At 38.0% G+C, this 15,434-nt stretch overlaps 1 protein-coding gene across 1 annotated transcript in view; it reads right to left on the reverse strand.

The window, feature by feature from the left end:
* Positions 1 to 15,434, reverse strand: part of MED14 (mediator complex subunit 14) — a gene marked incomplete at both ends in the record, with an annotated part of 29,277 nt that overhangs the window by 9,920 nt on the left and 3,923 nt on the right. The window contains 10 exons of the mRNA XM_009582173.1: positions 1,234 to 1,312; positions 2,203 to 2,328; positions 2,971 to 3,082; positions 5,673 to 5,823; positions 6,368 to 6,500; positions 7,372 to 7,479; positions 7,863 to 7,991; positions 9,654 to 9,783; positions 10,551 to 10,724; positions 11,403 to 11,508. Coding sequence (XP_009580468.1) covers positions 1,234 to 1,312; positions 2,203 to 2,328; positions 2,971 to 3,082; positions 5,673 to 5,823; positions 6,368 to 6,500; positions 7,372 to 7,479; positions 7,863 to 7,991; positions 9,654 to 9,783; positions 10,551 to 10,724; positions 11,403 to 11,508 — 1,248 coding nt within the window. The remainder of the gene's footprint in view (positions 1 to 1,233; positions 1,313 to 2,202; positions 2,329 to 2,970; positions 3,083 to 5,672; positions 5,824 to 6,367; positions 6,501 to 7,371; positions 7,480 to 7,862; positions 7,992 to 9,653; positions 9,784 to 10,550; positions 10,725 to 11,402; positions 11,509 to 15,434) is intronic.

Consider the following 15,434-nt stretch of genomic DNA (forward strand, 5'->3'; position numbering starts at 1 on the left):
CCAATTAGCGTTTCCGCGTGATGGAGCCCTTCTTTCCTGGAGATGGCTGAACCCCTGCCTGCCGACGGGAAGTGGTGAATGAATTCCTTATTTCGCTTTGCTTGCGTGCGCGGCTTTTGATTTCCCTATTAAACTGCCTTTACTTCAACCCATGAGTTTTCTCACTTTTACCCTTCCGATTCTCTCCCCCATCTCACCGGAGGGGAGTGAGTGAGCGGCTGTGTGGGGCTTAGTTGCCGGCTGGGGTTAAGCCACAACAGCTTGAAAGGGGCTCAGAAATGCATGGCTTGGTTTTTCAGTCAAACTTCCACTGAAAACAGCAGTGGAAAGTGTGGGTGCTCAGCATCTCTCCTTCATGACACACCATGTTTATTCTCATAGATACACGTTAGATATAGCTGTCCTAAAAGACATTTCGCAGGACTGCCTAGCTTCCTCAAAAACTGCAGCACTACCCAAGCCATTATCTCGAGTACATTATTTATAACAAAGGGAGGTTGATTAGTTTCTCCAGGGTGCCAGTCCTTCATGCGTCATCATGCTTCTTTTAGAAGCAACATTTCTCAAATAGAGGTTTCACCCTGCAATTAGCTCAGAGTACTGGGAATTTCCAAAATGACAGAGCAGGTGGAATTTGGTTTTCATGCAGATAAAAACTGTATTTGTATTATTCGCTACAACCTCTTATGGGAGTCAAATGTATCTTGTGCCTAAATCTCAGGGCTTTATGGAAGGAAGATTAGAGGTTTAAACCAGCAAGGGCTGAAGTGTTAGAAGATAAACAGATATTATTTAAATCATCCTAAGCCACTTCCTGGTTTTCCCTCTGTTGTAAGAAGGGAGATAGTTCTTGATGAGAAACAAGCAGAGTTCAGCTGCAGAAACAGAACGGAATAAAGGACATAGAAAATGAAAATGAACACAAAATGAGATCCTCAGGAAGCAAGTGGTCTGCTTAAAGTGAAAAGACTTCATGCAGAGTGTATATGAAGCAATGCATGAGGCTACGTGTAAGGAGGCAGACTAAAGGAGGACTATGGAATCAACTCCAAGCTAGAGCAGAATTTCCTCCACCCATTTAGAGGAGATGGCAAATACTCAAAGTTGCTTAGAACAGGGAGAAAGTACATTCCCTACTGCAGTAAAACACAAAGCCATGCAAGTGTGAACATCCAAAATACAGATATGGTGATTTATTCTATGCAAACTAAGTGAATCATTCAAGTCTCTTACTTGAGCTGCTGGAGCCAAGGAATGATACGCTTCATATCATCATTAACAGACTTCTCTATGTCATCGAGTGTCAATTGATCTACAAGAACATTAGGTGAGTGAATGGTCTTAACATCTGCTCTTCAAACAAAATTTTGACCTTTTAATGAATGTGTCTCATCTAATTTAACAAACAATCACAGAATCACAGAACAGCCCAGGTTGGAAGGGACCTCAAAAGATCATCTGGTCCAACCTTTTGTGGGAAATGGAGCCTCGATGAGATTATCTAACACCCTGTCCAACTGCATCTTGAAAACCTCCAGTGATGGGGACTCCACCACATCCTTGGGGGGGTTGTTCCAGTGACTGATTGTTTTCACTGTAAAAAAATTTCTTTCTTATATTGAGACAAAACCTCTCCTGGTGCAACCTGTAATTGTTGCCCCTTGTCTTCTCCATGTGGCTCATTGTGAAGAGAGAGATTAAGATACACAACAAATGATCCATAATGTATAATATGGTTGTAAAACCACAGCAGTATGTTATTAGGCAAATAAACTAAAAGAACTCACTTCTTTTCTTAAGTAATATGAAATCTAAGTTAAGACTTGAACAGTAACTCAAGATGTATAAGGTCACATAATACAATTCTCAATCAGGTCCATATGAAATGACTGCATCCATTAACAGCACAACCCAGGAATCATGAGTCATAAAGAACATGCATTGCAATGATGCCTAAAAATATTTAGTTTGTGGTCCTCTTAAAATATACTTAACTGAACTGTGACTCTTAAGCACAAAGATCCACTTCTCTGTTCCTCAAACTCAGATACCTAGATGATGAAACAAGTGCTGCGCTCATCTGCATTATTCTTATTTACTTACAGAATTTCGCAGATTTGACAGAATTGTTCACACAAAATTACCTCATAATGCAGGATTCTTGCAAGATATTAAATACAATCTGGTTTTGCATCTACTTACCAACACCATATAGCATCAGTTGAAACATTCCAGAGTGGAGATCAACAAATACATGTAGGCACTCTGATCGTCCACATGGTTCCAAAATCGGAATTACAAGAGTTGGAAGAGCCGTCTCAATGAATGCTAAATAAAAATTGATGTTAATAATTTGACACAAGATTCAAGCTCATCATATTAAAACTTAGCCCATTATAACCACAAAACCTGTTTCTTTTTTATAGGAGCAATCTTCACTTGCACGTTATTATACTGTTAACATAAAGAGGGAACTGAATATAAGAATTTTTCTGTGAAAACAGTGCTAGTAACAAATCAATGAGAAAAGGCAGACCAAACTTGAAGGAGATTATTAATCCTTGAGTATCTTTTAACTCACTGCTTCACGATTAGAAGCTCAATTTGAATCCCAGTAGTTTCAACAACAGTTTAAGCAAAGTCTCATCCAAAACTGGCTCAAGACAGTGAAGGATTTGCTTTCAATTCTGAACACATGTAAGTTTTACAGTAGACCACTTTTAACCCTTCTACCCAGACTATAATGTTCTACCAGCTTCATCTATCATACTACATTTAGAGATATGAATATTTTATAATTATCAATGCAGAATATTTTAAAGCTGTCTTGTTAATTCTGAACACATCTCCCTTTATTTCTTCATATTTTTAATTTAAATTAATAAAAACAAGAGATGTCAAGAAAAAAGGAAACCATTCCTAGCGCAAATGGAAATTAACTTGAAACAAACTTCAGCAGAAAACACATACAATTGTCATTAACGTTGTAGCTCTTAAGAATGGCTTTCAGCTCCTGGAGTTTTTGATGAGATCTTGCATGGACACTGTCTATTAGGAGTTTTTCTATTGATAGGTGGTCAATCTGTAAAAAAGAAATGTACTTGAGCAAGTTCAAATTTGATGTGTAGACTTTATGCATTAGCACACTGGAACAAAGCTACATAACTTAATAAAACAATCACTTAAGAAAGAATTTGCTGAGAACTGTGGTGAACCAAATGAACTATTAACTTGAGTATTTGGATCACTATGAAATACAACAAACGAACTTAAGATTCTGCCTGTGCAGCAGGCAGTGGGACGGTTTTTGAGAGAAGACTAAAAGAAAATTTAAAAGAAAAGAAGTTTCACAAACTGTGCTGTTACCACTCCCTGTGCAGACCTACTTGTTCTGGATCAAGGATGGAGTATTTTCCAGCTTAGCATGTGCCCATTTATAACTAGCTTAAGCTAAGGAAAAAAACCCCCAAACCAAACCACAAAACCCCCCAAAACAACACTCTACTAGAATATGGTTGCCTCTACACAAACACATATGTATCTGTAGCATGAAATACAACACACTAGTTTTAGTCCTGTTAACGGGGTAACAATGTAGTCAGCGAAGATGCAGTGGCAGACAGTGAATATGAGCAACCCCTCCCAACCCAGGAGTGGCTAGAGGCTTGTTGCACTGCCAGTGCTGAAGCTTATGCCACCTCTTATATTAACTATAGCTTACTTGTGCAACCTAAATTAAAGCATTTGCATTTATATCCATTCACATTACAGGCATATTATTTACATATTAAGCAAAGCTACAGATTACTGCAAAACCTTCTTCTAGTCAACCTCATATTGCTTTGAAAACTGTTCAAGGTGAATTAAACTCAAATTTTATTCTAGCATAAGAGATAAATGCAGAAGAGGTTTATATCAGGACAGAACTATACAAAATTTCAGTACGTGTCTTCGTATATACCAGAATGACCTTCCCCTAAAGGCTAGCTTTCCAAGACAAGGCCTTAAAAATCAAGTGTTTATCCATCCACAAGAGCATTTCAACTCAGCAGCTGCTGAGTTAAATCTTCCTCACAAGTGACTACAGGTTCTATAGCTACATCCAATTTTCAGTAGGTTAATGTATAATAACCTGCTTAGACAAATATATTTGTTCACGCCACTGTTTTATATAGTATCTTAAATAAACAGAAACATAGTGTGCTATCTACGTCATTACAGGTGAGATCATTATTCAAACACTAGAACAGCAGTGTATATACCAGAGCTGATAAATTTTTTAAGCTCAGAGCAAGTAGTTATAAAGAGAGTCAGCATTAACTTTGATAAATCTCAAATTTACAGTGGTCTCGTATCTTAATCTACAGTCTGTAGACCTGATTCAGTGAGCTTGGATTGCGTCAGTTCCAGTGGAACTTCAGCAGATGTTTTAGATGAAGCACATTTTCCTGGATTTAGGCATAAATACAGTATCTTCACTAAATTAACTGTATATTTAGTAGCCTAAATAGGCTAATTTAGGCTTAAATGAGTAAATTTAGTATATATTTACTATACTAACAGTAGAATTTCTACTCTAGAAAGAGTAGGATGCTACTATGCTCCACTAAGTTTCCCACATTCCTCTGTTGCCCAAACATATGAAGTTCTTGACGTTTACCATACAGAGACTTGTCTGTCAGACTTGGTAAACAAGATGGGCCAAGAGGCTCAAATACGAAGTATGTACAGTAGGTGAAGACTATCATCAGTAGAAGGTTCTGTAAGACAGGTGAAGAATCTGAGCTGGAGATATTTTTCCCTGTGGAAAAACTGTACCGAAAGTCTGAAAACTACACCATTCACTGCAGTTTATTAACCCTCTTAAAAAACCCAAACACTGTAAGAAATAATGACAAACACACATCCTGATGTATCACAGCCAGACTTGCTGAGGAAATTACAAAAGACTTACTATAAAACCTAGAACGCAGTTTCTCTTAGATATCATTAACCAAGATCTAGAATTATCACCAGTGAAGCCTTATCCAAGTAGGAGGTTGACTGTGGTTACTCATTTTGGAGCATTTCAACAATCCCATCTTTAACATACGGGAATTTGAAGAATACAAAGGCACATTCAAATAGGCCACATGACATAATCTGGTTAGTGATAATGTAAAACCAAGCTTCACCTAACACTCGTGACAAGCAAACCACGTTAGCTCTTTTGCACAAGATTTCCAAATCATAATGTAAGATTTTCTAAAGTGAATAGCACTGCTGGGTAGCGAACTCAAGCGATGTGAGGAAGCTGATTTTCAGATGAAGTTTACATAGCATCTCCAAGACAGGAAAGGGAAGAACTGGCTCTCTATAAAGCATTTCAAACCAAATACTAAACATAACTGAAACTTTGCTGTTGTTTCCCCCCAGCCTCAGCATTCTGTCTTGTAAGTGGTATATAATGCACTGTAAAGTAGGTGTAATTTTTAAGATGAAGTCAAGGCCAATAATTTGTAACAACAATTTTAGGTCCCAACATAAATGCACCACAACCTAGAGTAACTGCTGACTAGAAATCTTAGAAACAGGTCTTAAAATAGAATCAAAGTGAAACAAACTGACAACGCAAAGCATTTTTAAGATTTTGATTTATAAAATTAGATGCCTGCTGCAAAGCAAACCTTTACCTTCATGGCTCTTTCCATCAGTTTGGAATCACAGGCTGGCAGGGGAGGCTCATGAGATATTTGTAAGGGTTTTGAGACATCAGTCTCATCAATCTTAATAGTGACCTTATGAACAGACGCGGTCCCCGTTTTCCTGCCAAGCACCTGTTGACTTAAAATAAAAAGAATAATTAAACCATGTAACCAGAATAGCAGAAAATATGCTTTTCAATAGCTAATCCTTGATTCTGAGAGCTTTGCATAAAAATAACATGATGTCCGCTGACCTGAAAAAAAGCATTTGTTTTAGTTTACATTTTAGTGCAGAACTGTTGATAAACTGTAACTACATAAAGAAGTTTTAGATGACTGCAAATTCAACACAGAACGAGAAGAGCATTTGGATTGCTTTTTAAAATTTCACCTAGTGCAAGTCAAGCAATAAATATAGTGAAAGACTGACAAAGAATTGTCTAATTCATTTATTTAGATATCCACATAAATACGAGCTGATTTATATCCATTGTTCTCCTGTACATTAATGTACAGCCCTCACTTCTTTGCAAGTCAAGCAACATGTTCAGGTACTTAATTACAAGAATTTAGGAGTCTCATATCAAAAAGAAAGTACAATTCTGAAAATTCTGGCTCAAGCTTAGTAAATGAAAACCCTCCTATTATTTCATTTATTAACAGCCCTTTTAAAATTAACTTACTTCCAAACAGAGAGCGAGAGACATTTCCCTGCATGATATCGCTCCACTTGCACAAGGTCACCCCAGCGCTCTCGAATCAGCATTAGTGTTTGTGAATGCAAAACTTCCAACTGAAGTGCTAAGCAGAAGGAGTCTAATGAATGGAGTTAAGAAAATATAAGACCTCCAAAGAGTCTGTATACTACATAAATCCATTTCTGTACACTACATAAATCCATTTGTCACAAAAGTCAGACAAGATGCTGTCTGAAAACACACTAATGTACTAACCCAGAGATAAAGACATATAAACAGCATCAAATTTTTCTCAAAGTTTTTTTTGCTTTTTTTTTAAACTCTTATCTAGGGCAGAGTGTTAGACAAGAACGTCACAATAGCTTTGTTTTATAGATTTTAATTCTGATCATCCTTCCGGGAAAAGAAGATTACTAACAAAGAAATTCAATTCACCCTAGAGTTACCAATAACCCCATCTTCCATGGTCACCCTAAAACAACATGATTCTATTTGTTTCTGCAGAAACCATTTCACTGAAAACCGTTTCACATTGTCAAGCAATTTGCCCTTTGCACGTAGAAAGTCACTGCGCTACTTCCTGCACATGCTATATCCCATTTTATTATTCACACAGGTGCAATACAGTTAACACACCATCATCACCTTTCTGCAGTTCTTGGTAGTAAGAACTGTCAGCTCCCATACCTTCCAACTCAGCACCGTATTCTATCTCCAAAATTAGTACATGCAGCCAGCTGCTGCTGCACTGACTTACCACACAACCTGCTGCCTTGATACCTCACCTTCACCTTTGCAGATTAAGTGTGTAAAACCAAATTTTACATGCTGGCACGTGAGAATAACTGTTTCCAAGGCCATCATTTTTACTCCACATCCAGACATTTCCCCCTAGCTTAATAGTGAATCCATCTGTCTTGACTTCCAGCTACTAGGAAGAGCAAGGCTACACTACACAGCTTATTCAGAAGCAACTTTCAGAAGGATACGCAGACAGCTGTACATGTCCTGAAGTGGCTTTTCATCAGCAAACAGCCGTGACTGGACCAACTGATGGATGAAGTTGATCTGCATGCTGTGAACCAAGGCTCGACCATCTTTTGTGAATTAAAAATAATTCACATTAGGCATCAGGAAAATAGGTATTTAAAATAATTAAATAAAATAATAAATTAAAAAGAAAAAAGATACAACTGTACTGAGCAATTTCCATACCAGAATTTCTAACACAATAACAAAATCCTTGGTTTACCCTGGAAATTTCAGTCAGTCTACTACACTGCCACAATCTACCACTGTTAAGGTATCAAAAGCATACAGAGCAAGGTGAAAACAGGACAAGTATATACAGCTTCATTATCTTAAGTTGTGATATGTAAAAGACCCTGTATAAACAATATAGCATCCAGCATACAAACCATACAGCATCAGGGATGAACATCATGTTAAAAAGAAAGTGTAAAGGTTTGATTTTTTTTACCACCAGTTTCCTTGTCTTCAACCAGAATTTCCAGTTTGAGAAGGCGCCAGGGGATGTCAGGGTCATCACCCATCACTGTCAAGGTGGCCTCAAACTCACCCTCAACTCGGAACTTCACACGGCCATTGGCTAAGGAAGAAAAAAATGTTTTATTTCACTCAGTCTCTTCAGATGCCTCAAAATATCAGTGTGGTAGCTCCTGGCACTCACAATGGATTACTTCCCTATAGTTTCTGCTCTGTTGCATATGTTTCTGTGCAACTGTAAAGACTTCACAGTTGCTTCTGCAACAGAACCAGTGTCAATAAGCAGCATGGACAGACGTCCCAAACTGTCCTGAACAGCAGTACTTTAGTCAAGATAACTTGTTAACACTTGTGTTACTATAATACAGAGTAACATTGAGCTGACAACCAGCCTGACAAGTTACACAAACAAAACGTCTATCTTAATTTTTCTAATTCTTTGCTATATCAAATACCTTGAATACCTTAATCAATATTCAAAAGAGGTTCAGAATGCGATCTCAGCCCAGGCTAAAATCTAGTCCTGGAAACACATCTCACTGCAAACCATTTATTTAACATTAAAATATTATAACTCCATTTTCATGTGAGGAAGATAATCTTTTGCATAATTCATATATATGCACGCAAGCAAAGATTACGTACACTATTTATCTAATTGACCTATATATCCTCACACCTTTATGAACACCGCTATCACTTTCAAGAACTGGGAACAAAGACTGTCAAAACCATGTAAGCAAGGTCATAAAGAGAATGAGTGGCAGAGCAAACAATTTAGTACAAGTCCTTACTATAAACAGTGGGTCAACCTTCTTCTCAATCACCTACAAAATATGCCATATACCTTTAAAATTATAGACATATAGAAATATTTCTATAGAAATTTTAACCATTTTAACTCATGAAGTTTCATTTTCAAAGGCATCCCACACATACTCTTAAAACAAACCAAAGCCCAAACCAGAAACTAACAGTCATTGAAACTTCTGTTAGACAAAAATGGCTCTAATACTGATATTGCAAGCATTCACATAAGGACCAGTGAAAACTGATTTTTCAGAAACATCTTCGATCTAGGTCTGTGGGGTATGGTTTACACATGGCTAACCTTGTCTTAGTTAAAAGCGTGGACTAGGTCCATTTCAGTCCTATCTCTGAGATTCTGCAAAAACCTAGTCCAGTTTATAGCCATCCTTCCTGTAAAAAAGGTCATCTTAATGTCTACCACTACTTGGGCTAAACGAAAACAGAGATCTGAAAACACATTAAGAGATCTGGCACTGCAGTGAGCCACAGAACAAAAGGCATGCATAAATATGAACAGATTCTATGCACGGAGATGAGTATCAAAAGAGATTAAAAAAGCAACATTAGAGTGACTTGTTTAAGCTGAAGTTCAAAGAGTTTCTACAGAAAGACCTAACAGTTTAATTAAATTGCATTTTAAAATTAACTTAAGGTAAAGCAGTTACATTGTTAGGCCTAAGACTCAGCAAGACAGTATCTACAACCTTTTGCCATTACCTGCACAGGATTTCTTCTCGAAAGCAAGTAATATTCAGCAATATTATCAGTGGCCTCATTTTTCAAAAGGGGAAAAGACATATTTTGATGTCATACAGAGACAGGATCCCAGTCTTAATAGCTTAAGCATGCCTAACAGTCTCTTTTAGCTATCTTTCAGCTTTGCTTTAGCACCAAAGCAAAACTTTTAAATCCGCCCGCAATAACGTATTCTTCAAAAAGTAATTCCAGTTCTCACCAACTGTAAGATTTGCCAGCTGTGGAGGGAGATCTGTAGTCACTAGTCGATGTCGAAGAATCTGGTTTAGCTGATGAAGTGTGGTTTGCTTCTCACTCTTTGTTATTGGGTCAGGAGGGATTATTTTGTCCTGTTAAAATAAACATGAACAAGTCTACATATCTCAAATACGTATAATACATTGACAGTTGGAACAGTGAAAACAGACTAGAAGTCTGAAAATATAAATACAACAGGCCATTACAGACAAGCGAAGTTTTGTATCTCACATCCAGATTTGTTTTCTAGTTGATTGAATTTTACCTGACACTGACCACTGAGTAAAATCGCTCCACTTGGATCAATTAAATAAATTCAGGGCCTTACATCAGGCTAAACTTGTTTTTAAATACTAAGATCTGAAAGCCAATCCTTATCTGTAGCTATAGATCTAAGTCACAGGTACTACTGTTTATGTTACTTCACAAAATCCTGTTATTCTGCATTTTATCAGTACGAAAAGGCAGCAGCATTAAAGAGAGCTGTAAATATTTCAGTACATTTCAAAATACAGGCAAAACCTCTAAGAACAACAGATGTCAGTATCTCCTTTTCACACTTCATTTTTCTAGGATGGTGGCTTAGCGTGTGCAAATACTTGAAGAACCAAGGAAGAAGAGTTGCTACTATACTCATCCTAGAGCAGAACTAGTTTAAATGGAAAGAATGTTTTACTGGGAAAGCGTAACTTGTTCAAATAGGAAGTGCTCTGCATGAGAAACTGACACTACAGAGACTTGGCACTAGGCCTGTATTAAACTACAGTTCCATTTGCACATAGGCAATTAGTTTCATTAACATGTATTTGATACTGGGGGGATTTTCACACACCCCCAGACATATGGTAGCATTATTTACCCTAATGCAGGTAGGCAGACGCGGGTATGATCCAGTTGTCAGAACATCAATAGCATACGGGATAGCAAAACTAGGTAGACGAGCGTGAACCAAAGCATCTCTAGCTAGCGATGCCAGACGATCAGCAGTGTCCACAAACAGAATGGCCTGCTGATCTAAGAAACTTGATATCATCTGCAGAGGACAACAAGGGGGGGGGGAAAGTTACGCATCCTAAAAATGCACAAATCAACGCCCCTTTATATTCAGTTCATCTAGTGCACATGACTGAGATGATTTCACCTGTCACTTCCAATTCAAGTAATCACATCTATAAAACAAAGAAAGAATGAATATTCTGGCCAGTTCTTACACATGTATGCAAGGACACTTTAAATCTGCATGCCATTTCTGATGCTGTGGAGGATCTGTAAAGCCTCACAGCTCTTTATCTGATGATTGCTACTGGAATGCAACCATACTTGTTTGTAATCACTCGGGGCTTGTTTTTTGCAACATTCTGGACTTTATTCTTATTTAACCAAGAGCAGGATGAAAGTGATAATAAGAACTAACACACTGAGATCACCATCCTTCCTGTCCTATCATCTAACCCCAAAGCACTCCTGAAACTATGTGCAGACAAGCCTTTCATTTTTTTGCCACTGATGAGTTTTTGGGAACATGAACTGTTAAAAGACAAGATTATACAATTTCTAAATCAGAAGAAATTGGTTATAATTTTATATTTATCTGTCTGTGAAATGGGCTTGCTTTTTTTTTTTTAACTTCTATAGTAAGGAGAAGCTAGGGTGTACCAAAATCCCATATCACTTAGAGATTATTTCATACCAAACTCTGTTGCTAACTTACCGCACATTTTTCCACCTTTCCAGCATTATTAGCCCATTTGACCAAGGCTAACAAACGAACAAACAGTTGACGAGTACGACTTGCAAACTGCACTATTTCTATTTTTCTGGAAAAAAACAAACGTACATTAAGCCAGTGCTTAGATATATAATAAAGCTGCAATTTAACTCTGTGCCAGTAAAAAAAGCTGTAAATATAACTTCTAATTGTGTTAATGGAGGCAACACTAATATATGGCTTGTTTGATTAGAACATGGAAAAAAAATAGCTCAGTGTTCTGAATACCTAAATGCTAACAACATACATGGATTCTAACCAACCAAGATTGTCTAGGGAAACAAAAAAGCATACTCACATGAATTAATCACTGATTTTAAGAGAAACAATTCCATAACGAGCTCAACTGAATTATTTTCATACCTTTTACAGAATTTCCCCAAGGCTTATAATTAAGTTTAAAGTAGACAAGGCAATATACCTAAGGGTTACAGGACCTGATAGTAACATTACACTGACATTCACTAAAAAAAAAGGGACAATAAATCAGTTACTAAACAAAGTATCACTTCAGTAATTTTAAGACATCTTTATACAGTATGTTACAATATGCTACCATTTTGCCAGGAAACAGGCTGGTGGTGGGGAAGACCACAAAAAACCCCTACCTTTTTACTTTCTTCTCTATTCCTGACTTGCAAAGAAATTGGGATAAGGAGAAATTACTGATAGTCAATATTCCTCCCACGGTGCTTTGTATGAGATAGTCAAAATGAGGCAGTGTATTTTTGCATGTCTTTAGAGTTATTTTTCGTAAAAAAGAATGTAGGGGCACACACAGATTTCCCCCCTTTATTACAGATCTACATTGTAGATGCATTAGACAGGACATGCAGATCTACAATGTAGATCTCTAATACCATACACTCTGAAATACCATTTCATCTACTGTTCATAGAGGTTTTCCTCCCTTTCTACATGTTCAATTCACTAATTTCACCACGGTTTTCTAGTTACTTTGAAAAAAAAAACCCAAACAAATCCAAGATGTTTTCCTGATATGGTTTTCTAAAGTAACAAAAGCATTTGGACAAAAAGAACATTAATCAGTGCAACAGATATTGGCCTCTACCAAACAGAAGTTGCACCTCCTTCTGATCCTAATCTGTAAAACACACACTTATAATATAGATAGAGCCTGTTTCTGCTGAAAGTGTTGGTGTAATGAGGTTAACTCTTTTGTGCAATACATACAGCATAATCTGCTTGTAGCAGATGAACATTTAGACCAGAGGCACAACTAATACCATCTGGTCCAGTTTCTTGCATTACATACTACAAACCTCATCCAAGAACTTGGGCATTAAGCCAATAACTTCTCTGCGTTCTAGCGCATATGTTTTAAAATGGCATTCAGCCTGGTATTAAGATTTTAAGTGGTGGACAAGCTGCTGTATGTACATACTGCTCTAATAGCAACTACACTATGAAAACAAGATGTTGAGAATTTTGCAAGATTCAGAAAAACTTTATGGGATTTGAAAGATGTCTACAGTGAGACTTTAGAAAGTCAGTACTCTCTCAGACAAACTCCATATAAAAGTTGCTAAAATCTAGTAGTTATGTCAATCAAACTTCTGTGGTGAAAACAGCACAATAGCAAGAAAAATTCTGTGACCAGAAATCAAAGGTAAACAAACCTCCCCCCTGGCCCCCTCCCCCCAAAACAGAAAAAAAGCACAGCAATTTAATAATCAAAATTATTGATAAAACTAGACACAGTATTCCAGTAACTGTTCCATTAATACCACATGTATGAAGTTACAGAAGACTTGTTACTTCTGCTTGACAGAATCCTGCTTCCAGAACCACCACCATCATCCCTGAATGACAACTGCGTCGGGAATTCACATCCATCTACCTCTCGACTAAGAACCCAAAGTCTTTCAATTATGCTGCATTCCTTAGTCCTTCATTATAGATACAGCACCTCATGCTGGGCTGCACAAAAAATTTTATTCAAGGAAGATGAAACTTAAGGAAAGAGTATATTTACAAGGCCTATAAAAGCAATGCAAAGCACATTAAAAAGCTTTCTAATGACCACGGTACTCAGTGCATTCTTTAGTCTTTACTGGTAAGTTCTCATCTCAGGGGTTTCATATCCTTCAGACTAGTGGCTGAGTCTGGGGGAGTGAAGCATTAGCTACAGTAGAAGAGTATCAAGTTAAGGACCACTTAAGCAAGCTTGACATACAAAAACCCATTGGAGTGGATGGGATACATCCATGGGTGCTGAGGGAGCTGACCTATGCCACTGTAAAGTTGCTCTCTATTATTTTCAAAAGGCCATAGTGATCAAAGGTCTTGATGACTGGAAAAAAGCAAACATCATGCCCTTCTTCATGGAAGAAGGCCAAGAAGGATCTAGGGACCTATAGGCCAGTTGCCCTAAGCTCAGTTAAGAAAAAAATTCATAGAATGAATCTTTCCAGAAGCTACGTCCAAATAAATAACAAACATGAAAGTAGCCTGGGAACAGCCAGCACAGATTTGCTAAGGGCAAACCATCCCTGAACAACGCAATTGCCTTCTACAGGATGAACAGCTCTGTGATCAAGGGGAGAACAGAACATGCATTTACATTGACTTTCGCACAGCTTTTGACAAGATCTCCCACAGTATCCTTGTAGCCAACCTGGTGAGATATGGCATGGGTAAGTGGACTATAAGGTAGGTGAAAAACTGGCTGCACTGCCAGGAATAAAAGGCTGTGACTGGCTACCAGTTGGGATTTCTTTAATGCTGATTACTACTGGTGTTCCTTAAGGGTCGATTCTGGGGCCAATACAATTTAACACCTCCATCAACAACCTGCATGATGTGAAGGAATGCACTCTTTGGAAGTTTGCAGGTGATGCCAAACTGGTGGGAGCAAACAGAGGGACCTCAGCTGGCTGGAGGAACTGGTTGACAGGAACCTCATGAAGTTCAGCAAAACCACATGCCAAGTCCTGCATCTGGAACCAAACAATCTCCTGTGACAGCACAGGCTGGGTACTAAGCAGCAGGTGGGCAGCAGCTCTGCAGAAGTGGACAGCAGCTCTGCAGAAGAGGACCTGGAGGTCCTGGTGGACAGGCGAACAGGCATCAGCAATGTGCCCCTGCAACAATGACAGGCTGTATTAGCACCGCTGCAGCCTAGGTCAAGGAAGGTGATTATTCACCTTAAGTCAGCATTTGTGAGACGGCATCTGAAGCATTATGTTGTTTTACACTCCCTAGCCAAGACAGATACTGCTGTACAGAAGTGGGTTAGGGGCTGGAACACGACATACAAGGAGGGACTGAGGAAGCTGTGTTCGTTTATGCTTAAGAGGAGAAGGCTACGGTGAGATCCTACTGCTGTCTTCAAATATCTAAAAGGGGTGTTATAGAGAAGATAGAACCAGACTCTTCTCAAAAGTGCAAAAGGCTGAGGGACAACAGCCACAAACTAAAATAGTGAAAAACTAGTTAGACACTAGGAAAACAAACACACACACACAGAGGCAGTCAAAGAAGTAGCTTGCCCAGAAAGATTGCAGGATTTCCATCCCTGAAGATATTTAAAACTCAACTGGATATGACCCTGAGCAACCTGAACCAACTTTGAAACTGTCTTTTACTTCAAGCAGAGGGTTGGACTAGGTATCTCTAAAGTACCATTCCAACCAAAGTTATTATCCGTGTCTATGAAAGGAGTGAAATAACAGTCATTTCGTCATCAGAAAAGAATGGAACTCAATGTTTCACAAAAGTTAGGTGTGTAATTGCACTGTTGTTGAAGTCATAAATAAAATGTTTTTACAATAGTTCTGAATGCCTTTTTTTTTAAATTTTGTGTAGATTGTAGAGTGTTGCTGCAAGTTTGAGAAGTAACGCTCTTGTTCGCTAAGTAATGCAAAACCAGTAGGAAAACTGCCTGTGTTTAGGAAAACAGTATGTTTATGTAGTTCTTGGACATATTTTAACAATACTTCTCTTCTAAATATT

The sequence above is a fragment of the Fulmarus glacialis genome, unplaced genomic scaffold, assembly GCF_000690835.1.
Source record: "Fulmarus glacialis isolate BGI_N327 unplaced genomic scaffold, ASM69083v1 scaffold39687, whole genome shotgun sequence".
NCBI lineage: Eukaryota > Metazoa > Chordata > Aves > Procellariiformes > Procellariidae > Fulmarus > Fulmarus glacialis.